Source organism: Epargyreus clarus, unplaced genomic scaffold, assembly GCF_041222505.1.
Source record: "Epargyreus clarus isolate Ecla_fem2 unplaced genomic scaffold, WU_Ecla_fem_2.2 ptg000015l, whole genome shotgun sequence".
In the NCBI taxonomy this organism is placed as follows: Eukaryota; Metazoa; Arthropoda; class Insecta; order Lepidoptera; family Hesperiidae; genus Epargyreus; species Epargyreus clarus.
The window spans coordinates 2,208,378-2,220,650 of NW_027332223.1; the positions used below are offsets into that span (position 1 = coordinate 2,208,378).

A 12,273-nucleotide genomic window follows, 5' to 3' on the forward strand; every position below is an offset into this window, starting at 1 on the left:
ATTCTATACCTAAATTTTCCCTTATACCACTGTTTTTACATTTTTATAGCAAAAAAAATAAAGAATGTCTAACTGTTCATAATTGTAGTTTGACGTCACTAGCTGCTCTTTGTCTACCAAATACTGATCTTTAAGTTAAACTTTAACCCTAATTGATAGAGAAGACACGTATATGGGCTGTTCATGTGCTTGAAATAGTAAAATAGTGAAATAGTAGTTTAAACTAAAATGATCATTTAGATTTATTTCGCTACACAAATCTATAAAATACCATGTCCACAATATGAATAATTATAAAGGATTTTTTGGGTTTTTAAGTAGAACAAAATGCAATAAACCTACCGTGGAAATGAAGATGAAAGGAACCGCTATCAGTTATCCATTGACCAGTTATTTGAAATAATATGTATTATGTATATATTACTATTTATAATTTTATAATACTATTTGTTTCAAGTTTGTACTTTCGCGCTATTTTCCTTTTACGCCCCATTTTCAGATTCTATTGTTGCAGCGCAGATAACGATAGCAATACAGCCATAGCACTTTCAATGTATAAAAACAGAAGGACTAAATTAATGCTTATTTTCTATTTCTTTCGTATAAGTGTGATATAACATATGGATAGTAAAATAAACACCATTATATTGAAATTTTAAACTTAAATATGTTTAATTTCTAATCTTATACCACAAATGTCACGATCATCATTATATTCAGATAGGATCAAACGTCAGTTGGATGCAGTTGTCAATGTCAAAATAGAATAAATTGTTAATTAAATTGTCATTCGTGAAGTGATTTGGCTGATGGAGGGAAGTTGTGATCGATTGTATTGAAAAAATACGATAAATAATTATTAGATTCGGTAAATAATTAAATTCGTGAACCGCGAGTGGTCGAATGTGTAAAACCTGTGTGATGTGAAACCACGTTAGATAAGTGCAATGTTGTAATCAACGTCTAATAATAGTTTTTTTATCAAATGTGTCCAGTGAAAATTGTTGCGTGTGATACGATGTCCGTTGGTTGATTTAGCGAAATGGGTCAGAGTTCGAGCTCGGTGTGGAACAGGAGTAGTCGGCGCACATACCGGGGGTTCATGCGTCGGAATAAGTTGAACAAGTCTAGTTTGAGCCACACGTTCAGCTTGCCGTCGTCGGAGGAGTACCCGGAGCTGATGAACGTGAACACGGCGACGGAGGAGCAGCTGATGACGCTGCCGGGGGTGAGCCGGCAGCTGGCGCGCGAGATCGTGCGCCACCGGCAGATGATCGGCCGGTTCAAGCGCATAGACGACCTTGCGCTGGTCTCAGGTGATTAGAACTCTTTGTTTTCGTAACGAATTCGAACGTTGTGTATGCAAATCGCTTGTTTGCGTGCATTTTATTCACGCGGCTCAAACAATGCCCATTTAACATGTTAATGATGCTTGTTGTGGCGTTTGGTATACAACTTATAAAATAATTTTGTTGTTCTGTAATAGTTATTAAGTATATGTGTCATTTTTTTAATATTCAATATCCATTATTATGAAAAAGAAGACCCCTATGGCCAAAATATTATTTTTTATAGTAAGGTCTTATGACACATGAGGCAATGAAAGATTTATTGAACATTTTGGTTTGATAAACCAAATGGAAGATGGCAATTTCAACCGTTTTTCAGATTAAACTATAGTTATGATGAACCGTGAATGAAATAGTATATTTTATAAGTATCAATAAAATTATTCAGCAACTTTTAAAGTAACCTATGTATTATGTAGTATAAGTGCAGGAAACTGGGCCCTCAATATAAAAATAAAGATTGCCCCATAGCATGAAATATTTTGAATTCCTAAAGTATATTTTAATTTCAAATCAATTTATACAATGATTAATTATAATTACAATATTTTAGGTATTGGAGCTGAAAAATTAGAATCATTAAGGCCAGAGATATGTACAAATACTAGAAGACAGATTTCCCGAGCAAGTTCTCGTACACAATCGTTAGATAGCATAAGATTACAAGTGGAAAATAAGTTATGTTCTGTCAACTCATCCAGTGTATTTCAACTTCAGTGCGTACCTGGCCTTAATCAGGAGCTAGCAGCAAATATTGTAGATTATCGAAATAAAAAGGGACCATTTAAATCTCTAGATGATTTAATAAAAGTAAGAGGAATGGATATTGTAAGGCTTAGTACTGTCAAACATCATTTAAGTCTAGAACCACGGAAATGTGAAAGTGTTCAGCATATAACTAATGGCCATGTTAACGGATGGGATGGGTCGTTAAACGAATCAATACTGACAGCAACAAGACCACCAAAGACACCTCACAGAAAGAGTTTATCAATGCCTTCGAAACTCCCTATTACGTTGCCAAATGGATTTGCAACAGCACCAGTCAACGACATCTTAGATCTGTTATCAGCGTATTCGCACCGACCAGTTGTTGAAGAATTGTTTATGTATGAAAGAGATGGAGTGACGTGTTGCCGACTCGCCTCCTGGAACCTCCATCAGCTTAGTGTAGAGAAAATAACCAATCCCGGTGTCAGAGAGGTTGTGTGTAGGACTATTTTGGAAAACAAGTAAGTAAAGTCAGCTTTTGCACTTTTTTTTGGAAAGAGTGATTTTAAAATTGATGTCCTTCTAATATTGATCTATATTTCCAAAATATGATATTGCAATTTTGGGCAGATGCAGAATTTACTTGTTAATAGTGTCCTCCAGGATTTTTGACATTAACTATTCTCTTAGGTGTTTAACTTTGTCTACATTAGTATCTTTTTGAGATCAATGAGTGGTAGCCAGTGAAACTATAGGAAAATCCTAGTTAAACTAATAATGATCATTTCACATACTATGTGTTACATACATAACAATAATTATATCTTTTCTATATTCTATATGACGATTACAAGCATCTTGCCTTTTGAAAATTACATCTTAACTATTACATATAATAATATTGATTAACAAAATTAGAATATATAATGAAATTACAATCAAAGCACACAATACAAAATAATAATCTTTATTAATCATTCATGATAACTTACATTATCAGAATTGTTCCCATTCGAAGTTGATAATGTTGCTAAGCAGTCTATTATTATTTTTATCACCAATATTTGTAGCCTCTTATTGTGGTCTCATTATCTATATTCAGGCATTTTTTTTATAGATGTACTCCATGCTACACTTATAATAAAAAAATATAGTTAAACGCAGATGTGAACTACTTCAAATATGTTGGATATTTTAAATAAATAATTAAGTTAAGTTTGAGTGATAGAAATCTCACTTTCTACAATTCCATAAAGTATTTTAGTAGAAAACAACGCTGGCGTTACCTATACCAAGCTTTAACACGTCAATTTAACGCATACATTGTTTACCAGGTTGTCGATAATAGCCATACAAGACGTGGTGGAAGAGAGCGCGTTGCAGATGATCTGCGACGAGCTGAACTCGCCCTCGCTGCGGCGGGTGCGGGAGTGGCGCGCCAGCAGCCACAAGTGGGACTACTGCTTGCCGAAACTGTCCAAGTGGTGAGTTTACGTTGATTGACTGTTACTGTTCCTTTTTTATGTTTTGTGCTTTTATAGCCTCACACTACGATTCCCTGTATTGTAGGTGCCATGAACACTGTCCCTGTAGTTCCGGGACTAGAATAGCGTTACGGTATCCCCTGCCTGTCGTAGGAGGCGACTAAAAGGGGGCTTCCGGGGTTGCGGGCGGCAAGAATGGGAGCTCAAACCGTCCAGCAAGCGACCCCGGGAAGGACAGCGGTATGTGTGGTCGCATACCGTCGTAAACACTACATGGTGAGGGAGGAGCGAAAACTGCTCCCCCAGGGTAGAGCCCCTTGGGCATCGCGCTTGGAGGGCTCCGGTTGTGATCCGTTGGAGATCCCGGAGTTCTCCAACAAACGTTAAAGACGACCACCGGGGGGGTTTTAGTGCGGTAAAAATCCCACATAACCCGGCGTCGCTCCCACGTCGTTGGGTACCTTTCGAAGGTTTCCCCCTCGAGAGAAAAAAAAGGTGTCATGAACACACATAAAAACGAATAACAAAGAGACTCATACACAAAATACTCCGCGGGAATCAAACACGTATCAGGAAGATAATATGATGACCACTCTGCCATGTGTGTCGATGATGAATACATGAATGATGAATGTAGTTACGATACAATCTTAGGTTTGGTTCCCTTTTACGCTGGTTATTAAAAAATCAATCTATCCAATGTTTTTCCTGTAAAAGATTGAAGCTTCACAATTTTTGCCTACTAGAAATGGTCGAATATCATTCTTTGGCAAAAATTTGATAGAGCGCTAGATAAGTTAGTATGACAGTCTATAGGATAAATATAGGAGCAACAACTTTACTACCATTAATGGATAGACTTAAAGGAAAAGATGACATTATTTCAGAACTTGTCTTTAGTTTATGTGTGAAATTGTAATCAAAGACTTTCAAAAAAGATTGTGTTTTCCTATGTGACACATAATTATGCACTTCAAATAAACAGTGAAAGTTTACGCATTTACTCGACAAAAAACACTAGTTTAAAATAACATTTCTCGGTATCGTAACGAATCCCAGATATTCAGATAAAAGCTATTTCGGTCTATTATACCAAAGTACTTCTCAGAAGTAACATTAGATACTAGTACAAACAGAAAATGGTTATTAGGCAGTTACTGTTAAATACGTTATGAGTGTTTAATGAGGAATATATTAAGTTGATATCAATTATAGTCCGCGCCAAACTGCTAGTCCGCTCTGAAGTCGTTGCGAGCAGGTGTAGTCATACAATTTGCCAAGACGACGCGGTTCATTTCTATATTCAGAGCGTGTTAAATTCTGAAGGTCTCCATCCATCCATCCGTGTCAGCCTTTAAAAGTCCTGTGCTGGATATAAGCCTTCCCTAATCTTTGCCACTCCGACCAGTCTTGAGCCGTTAGCGGTATCCCGCCGTCCTCTTCAGATCATCAGTCCACCTGGTCATGGACACGAACACCATTTGTTTATGTCCTACGAACTATGTGACTCTTCAGTTTGATTACTTTCTGTTAAAACTTTAGAGCTTTCCATTTAACACCTTTCGTTGCTGAATGGTATTCATCGTTAAACGAATAATGAAAAAACATTTTCTAAACTCACATGTGCAGATCGTTTAGATGTTTGCCTGGATCCTGTTGTGTCGCATCAGTATACAGCTGTTGTTAATTTTGTAACTGTATTATAGGCAAAACTTGATTTTCTGATAACTTCTGTTTTGTGTAACTCTCAACTATAATATTAGTACTTATTTGACAATGGAATTTCGGTGTTACGTAAACCATTATCAAAGATAATTCAGTCTAGACGGAAAAATCTTTGATAATACTTAACGGATGTTCACAGGGGATTTTTGTGATCAAATAAGGAAAAGAGTATGCTGTCCACCTTATGTACCTTATGTATATGTAATATGTTAATTTGTAACTACAGTGGACCCCCGATAATCCAGCCCCTGTCTAATCCGGCGCCCCCTGTAATCCGACATGACTTTGAATATGTATTACATATGTATTTGACAATCTTGGTACATATGTTGTTATTTAATTTACTAAATTCGACATACATAAATTAAGTATGATTTGTACTTCAAAGTATGTACATATGTACATATAACATATAGAATCTTATCTTTGGATATGTAATTTGTCGGATTATAAGGTACTGTTTTGTAAAAGAAATTCGAACTATAGGGGGTCTTAGGCAGTGCTCTATAATTCGATAGTCCGACAACGCCCTGCATAATTTTTGTCGGGTTACCGGAGGTCCACTGTATTGCCCATATACACCTGTAACCTGAAATGATATGAGGTTGATAACAGATATCAATGGGCGGCAGTTACCGTAGTCTAGTACGTACTAGCACGTTTAATAATCTCGTAATGTTTGCAGTTTTCATTATATCAAAACACAATTATCATAGTCTTTATAAATCAGCGAATACCAACGCAAACTTAATTGCAATGAGTTCAGCAGATATTTAGGTAGAAAGGTACAAATGTGTAAAAAGATGTAGGAGTATTGACGCGGTAGCTTTTACACTTATGCTATAAAAACTTATACTAAAATACTATACGCAATAATAAATTTAAATATCATTAATATCTGTTAAAAGTTGAAATAAATAACATAAGCAAGTGTTTTTATCATAGCCTTTAGTAAGCCTTAATACATCTGATTCCTTCTAAACGTTACTAATAAGAGTAGGTACCTATTTTAATATTTTAAATGTGTACTGAATACTGATATAATCATTTTCATTTATATAGTGGAAACTTTTATAAAAACACGTGATACATTTTTTATTAAGTTGTTTTTATTTGATATGAACCTCATAATTCAACATGTTTGAATTTAATTAATTTTTTCACGTGCAATTAGCAACGGGCGGATACTGTTTACGAGAATTTTGCAAATATCTCATATAACACGAGGCAGAGTCGTTATGTAGTACCTTTTTTTTTTGATAAATCCAAAATGAAACTCATATTATATTGAGGAAAACAGTGTATTTAACGCATTACCACCGGCCTTGATTTATCAACATTTAATTATGTATGTAGCTATTGTATATTTGAGTGCAAATTGATTTATTTTTTGATTGAAGCAGAGGTAGTCACTAAATAAATTATATGTATAAAGTGAGTAAATAAACAAACATTATACTTCGCAGTCGGGTAAAAAATGTAAACTCTAGTGAAATGAGAAACGCGGACTGAATTTTTTACTATTAAATGGAGTAAAAAGTTATGCTATATGCAAAAGCTTCACAACTTTGCATGCCTATCCGCGATAACACGAACGAGTGTACATATGTGCTGATATAATTAGCTGAATAGATAAGTAGGCGAGTTCAGACTATAATATCCACATCGAAACACGTTGTCCTCTGTGAAAGTTGTCACGGCGAGAAAGTGTTATTTTTATAAATTTTGGTCAGCACAGTATCATAGCACTGAGGTAATATATTTAGTGAGCGGAAACATACATCATGCATTCGCAAGACTAAAGAGTTTTTACTGCGGATTAATTTTATTAATGTTGTTCTATATCCAGAAGTAGAGAACATGGCACAGACTTTATTTCCTGAAATTTAATTCTGAATGCCTTTTCACTTTTTTATTTTAATGTTTTTGCTTATTTTGTATAGCTATAAATACATTTGGAATCAGATGAATAGGGCATAGCGCTGACTTTTCAAAATGGATTAAAAGCTCACAATTCATTTTGACGCTTATTTATTAAACGCAAATGTTTACATAAAAAAATAATTAGCATCAGCTATCAGCCTTGTCCGTGTATAAATAGCGAGATTATTATTATTAATCCCCGGATTATCTTGCTGACACGGATTACATGTCTACCAAATTTCATGAGAATTAGCTGATTAATGATGTACGAAAGTAGAACAAAGTGACTTTCGCATTTATAATATCACCAGCAATATACAACAATGTATAGATATAATTATCTGTACTAATCTCCTACATATCGCCCTTGTTTCGCAAACCAGTAAGGGTCTCCCTATATTTATCGACACAAAATCGGATTGATAGGTCAAGAAAAGATCTGTCTGTAAGAAGAGTGTATGTTATTGTCATTTAATTCGGCATGAACATCAATAATACGAGTACTAAAGATAAATAGAAATGTAGAGATAGATCACATTGTCACTACTAATGTTTTAGACTACTCTACTACTCTTGTTTCCTTAACTTACGAGTAAGTGTCGCCTCAAATTTATCGATATGAATCTGCTTCTGCCACTCAAAAAGTCGACATTTTATGACGTTAACGTCATGCATTTGCGTTTGCTACTTCAATATTATGAATAAAAATACCATTAATTCGTCATGAACCTGCTATATTATGGCTATATATGTGTGGACACCCTAAGTTAACATGCTAACCACAAATCGGGACGGGGTGACTGAACGGCGTGACACGTTTATTTATAAGTTATCGAGCCAAGTGCAAGGCCAACGCGGGTTTTGGCCTTTTTGCGAAAGTCTGCGCGGAGATCGTCTGATGTTATTAGCCAACGGTAGGTATTTAGAGTCACGCCTGGGACGAGACTTGAAATCCGCGCAGGCATTTTAGGTTACGGTCGAATTGTTTACAAATTTAAAATGTTTTAGTCAGAAATAAGATGTTGAGTAAGGAAAAACTTCATTTAAATCACTTTATTTGATCATTTAAAATCCCCATATTTGCTCAAAATGCAGTATATCAAAAGATAAAAATCTTTTTATAAAATGTTTGCATGTCTGTCAGCAAGTTAAACTCGGAAAGGCTGATTTCAGATTTAGACATTTTAGTGAGAAAGTGGTGCTAGTTTTATACATAAAACATCTTGGGTTAATCTTAAAAGTATACTTTTATTAGAGAAAGGGCATAAATTGCATAATTGAAGCCTTTCTTGTTGTTTTGTTGTTGACAAATCACGTTCTGCTCTGAATACTTATTGCGCAACTCGTGTTTTGGCCAAACACTGTTGGCTTGCACGCCATTGATTCATGCCTGCTCTTTAAATAAATAAATAAATGATTCACGCCCATAGGCCCACGGTAGAATGCCGTGTTGCTATACAGGAAGTCAATACAGAACATTTATCTATGTAAAACGTTATTTGAGGGTTTTCTGGTTGAAAATCAAATACGGTGTTTTTGTTCTCCGAAACAATGATAATTACTGGAATAAGATTAGGAGAATTACAACACTATTATTATCGTCAACACGTTACTGTCCTACTGGGCACAGGTCTCCATTCAGAATGGGAAACGTTTAGGAAAAACCCAATATCGTTGTTAAACTTCGACAATCTTTGAAAATTAGATAAAGATCTCAGATATAGACTTCCCCGCAATAATATTAAATATAGTCGTCTTTGATACAACACACTGAAGTTTATACCATAGGGCTAAACGGATTAGTATAAACTGCATGGTAATCAAGAAGAAAATAAATCACGCGTAAAAGATGAAAAAATCTGCGTAGGAATATTGAATTGATTAGCAGAGAAGACCCTTTCGCCAAAGAAATAGTCGAAGTAATGCATAAACATAACATAATCACACGTGAATGGAAATGTGCCCTTTTTATATCACACCTGGTGTGTTGGCAGCGCTTGACATTGCTACAGCGACATGCTATAATGCCACTTATTGGCATCATTTCGATGAATCTGACTACGTAATGCACTCGGTTGCATTTGTATGTATTCATATTGATTAGGAGAAAGTTTCGCGTTATGCTGTAATTAAAATATGTTGACTGCCGTTAACTTTAGGAGAAGGAAGTGTTTTTTGTTATGAAAAGAAATAACCTGACTAGGTAAACGAACTTGGATTTGAATCCAGAATGGACAGACATACGGAATTTCAGATAGACATCAAAGAACCTTCAACGAATTATAATAATAATGCTATTTCGTGATACATAGGCACGTTAACTCGGCGATCCCAGTTCTTATTAATGGAAAGCAGTCTTAAAATCTTATCGGATCACTAATTTACTTTCAAAATATTTGTCAGGGTTATTCCACTGACTCGAATCTTCCTTATTCTTACATTATTAGCAATCAAATCAATCAGTCAGTCAATCAATCGGTCAGTTATAGGTACACTCGAAAAAACATTGCGCTATGCAGTCGGATAAAAGGGTCGTAGATTTCCCAAATCCATCCAGAAAAATTGCGCCCTTTTCGAAAATACCCAGACAAATTATCGTACCAATGGACGTTTGTTAGATCAATATTCAGATATAAATTTGTCTGTCACGACATAAAGATAGTGTTTTCTGGGATATAGTATATCATCCTTCTACGTACTACCTTGGTCTTATCAAGGTATAATGAACAACAATTACTGGGCAATTACAATTTGAAATACATGATCTCATTGCATACAAGGCTGAAGTCAATGCACAAAGCATTTTTTGTGCCATTGAAGTTGCAGACAGGCTAACAGACTACCGGGTTTTTTTACCATGAGGGGCGGACAATTTCGTACAACTCACGTGTTAATTTTTGTTGCGAATGACATATTTACATTTAGCCATCTCAGACCAAAAATGTAGACTAGGCCTTGTGAACAAAATATTGAAGGGTTTAAAAATTATTAAGTCTTGTTGCTAGTGGCGTCTTTGTATGCAACCACCTCAAACTAAAAAAGTAGACTTAAGCTTTTAAATAAAATACACGTACCAAATCTACTAATTTGTGTAGCAAGTATTAATTTTCCACATGTAATAAAAGGTTTAGGTTCGCTTATTTAAAGTGCAATTTATGTTTCAATGCAATATTCCGCTAGGTAGACGTTATCTTTTTTTTTAAATTTGAGATATTCTCTAAGTCAATGAGTTCAAATTTATCTTTGTGCAACTGTTGTACAATTTAGTTACCACTATCAACGTTCTCTATGAAATGAAATGAAATATATTTATTTTGTATAGGCCAACTGCGGCACTTACAAAGTCAGTTATCAGTTACAACATTTTCTTCAACTACTACCGAATCGGAATATAAAGTACAAATATATATATACATTTCTGAAAATTACATAAAGATTAAAATTTTGGAGCAGCTTTTGTTAGAGGATCTAATCTTCGTAGTCATCATCATAGTTGTTCTGATCGTTGCATTATTAAATTTGATATCCTTTAAGCAAAATCGAGTAGCCATAACAGAATGTGTAGCAGCTAGTGGGACTCAACGGTATCTATTTGTACCGCGTTATCATAATTCTACGGCACACGTTGCTTTCGATGACGTCAATACAGAAATTCTTTTAGGGTTCCGAAACTTTATTATAAACATATTGTTTTATGAACTTCACGTACGTTCATGTACCTGTTTTTGTTGGGTGAATACTGTTGTACTAAAATAAATGTGGCTACAGCTTTTTCTAAGATGATGGACGTGACTTCTGATTTGTTTAGACAGATTGGGATATTGAGAAGGAAAAGAACGCTTTCTACGTATATAAACATAAACCTTCCATATTTCGTGTGTACAATGGACATACACAAAGACGAGTTCAAACACCCATAGAGTAGATATCTAAATTCATCACTCATATACATAAATAAATGAGGCATTCCAGTTAAGTTTCTCTTAGAAAAGTTAAGATTCGATATCGACGTAATATAAGAAACGTTCACACTATAAATCAATGTTAGAGCTCCAAGACTCAAAACACATATCAACCACTTAAATTTCTGCTTAAGGTGGAAAAATATATGTTATTAAATATACCAACGGCACATATATCTGACTGCCAAAAGTTGGTAAAACTTTTCGAATAATAAACGTGCCGCAGTCACTATTGCGGCGTCCTCTAGTCCGTTATGCTAAAAGGGGTGTCACATAACTATTCCCCGTATCAACGCCCGCTTTAACACTCTTTTCTTGTTGCAGTCGAACCCTGGGCTTCGTGTACGACTCATCGAACAAGGGCATCACGATAGAGGACGTGGCGCTCGACCAGCTGCACCTGGTGACGGAGGCGGCGGACGCCGGGCGGCTGGTGGACGCGCTGCTGCGCCTGGACGCCGGCCGGCTTGTTGCTTCTCCACAAGGTAAGGCACTTGCAACTAACTACTCTACATTTCAGATAGTTACGTCAGATTTTGGACAGTATATCTTAAAGTATAGAGCGAGGTGCAGTACGCAATGGGAACCAACTAGTCAAAGTGGCTACATGATTTGAAGATTGTCCCTGAGTAGTGTTTGGGCTCTTAATATTTCAAATTTTGAAGGATATTTTTCATTCAGTGGAATGAGTCAGCTAGTCATTTCTGATTAGTGATTTTTAGTACAGTATACATTTTTGGTATATATAGCAGAGCACTTATGACAATAACATTGAATTTGTATTGAACTTTTAATAAAGTTGTTTGAGTCTAAAGTGTACTCAACCGACCGACGTAATTGATTCTTTAAATATTTATTTAATATATTTGTATATACATAACCCTGACGAAAGTTTTTATTAATTATACTGGTTATTGTTAGATACAAACACAAAGTAGTTATTTAGAACAGGAATGAATATTTAATAAGTTTTAAACAATGCTCTGAGTTCCAAAAATCGTAACTAGCACGTTGATTGTCCCAAATACCATTATAATTATATGCTGAAGTTAATTTTGTATCACACGTTAATAGGTCGCTCGGAATGGTTCTGTTTGTTAGTAAACGGTCGATAGTTGG

General features: G+C 35.3%; 1 protein-coding gene across 1 annotated transcript in view; it reads left to right on the plus strand.

Moving 5' to 3' along the window:
* The first annotated feature begins 735 nt into the window (after nucleotides 1-735).
* LOC140747712 (endonuclease/exonuclease/phosphatase family domain-containing protein 1) overlaps nucleotides 736-12,273 on the plus strand; it is a 38,036-nt gene continuing 26,498 nt past the window's right edge. The window contains exons 1-4 of the mRNA XM_073080269.1: nucleotides 736-1,316; nucleotides 1,903-2,581; nucleotides 3,395-3,544; nucleotides 11,479-11,639. Of these exons, the coding sequence (XP_072936370.1) occupies nucleotides 1,043-1,316; nucleotides 1,903-2,581; nucleotides 3,395-3,544; nucleotides 11,479-11,639 (1,264 nt within the window). The 5' untranslated portion in view covers nucleotides 736-1,042. The remainder of the gene's footprint in view (nucleotides 1,317-1,902; nucleotides 2,582-3,394; nucleotides 3,545-11,478; nucleotides 11,640-12,273) is intronic.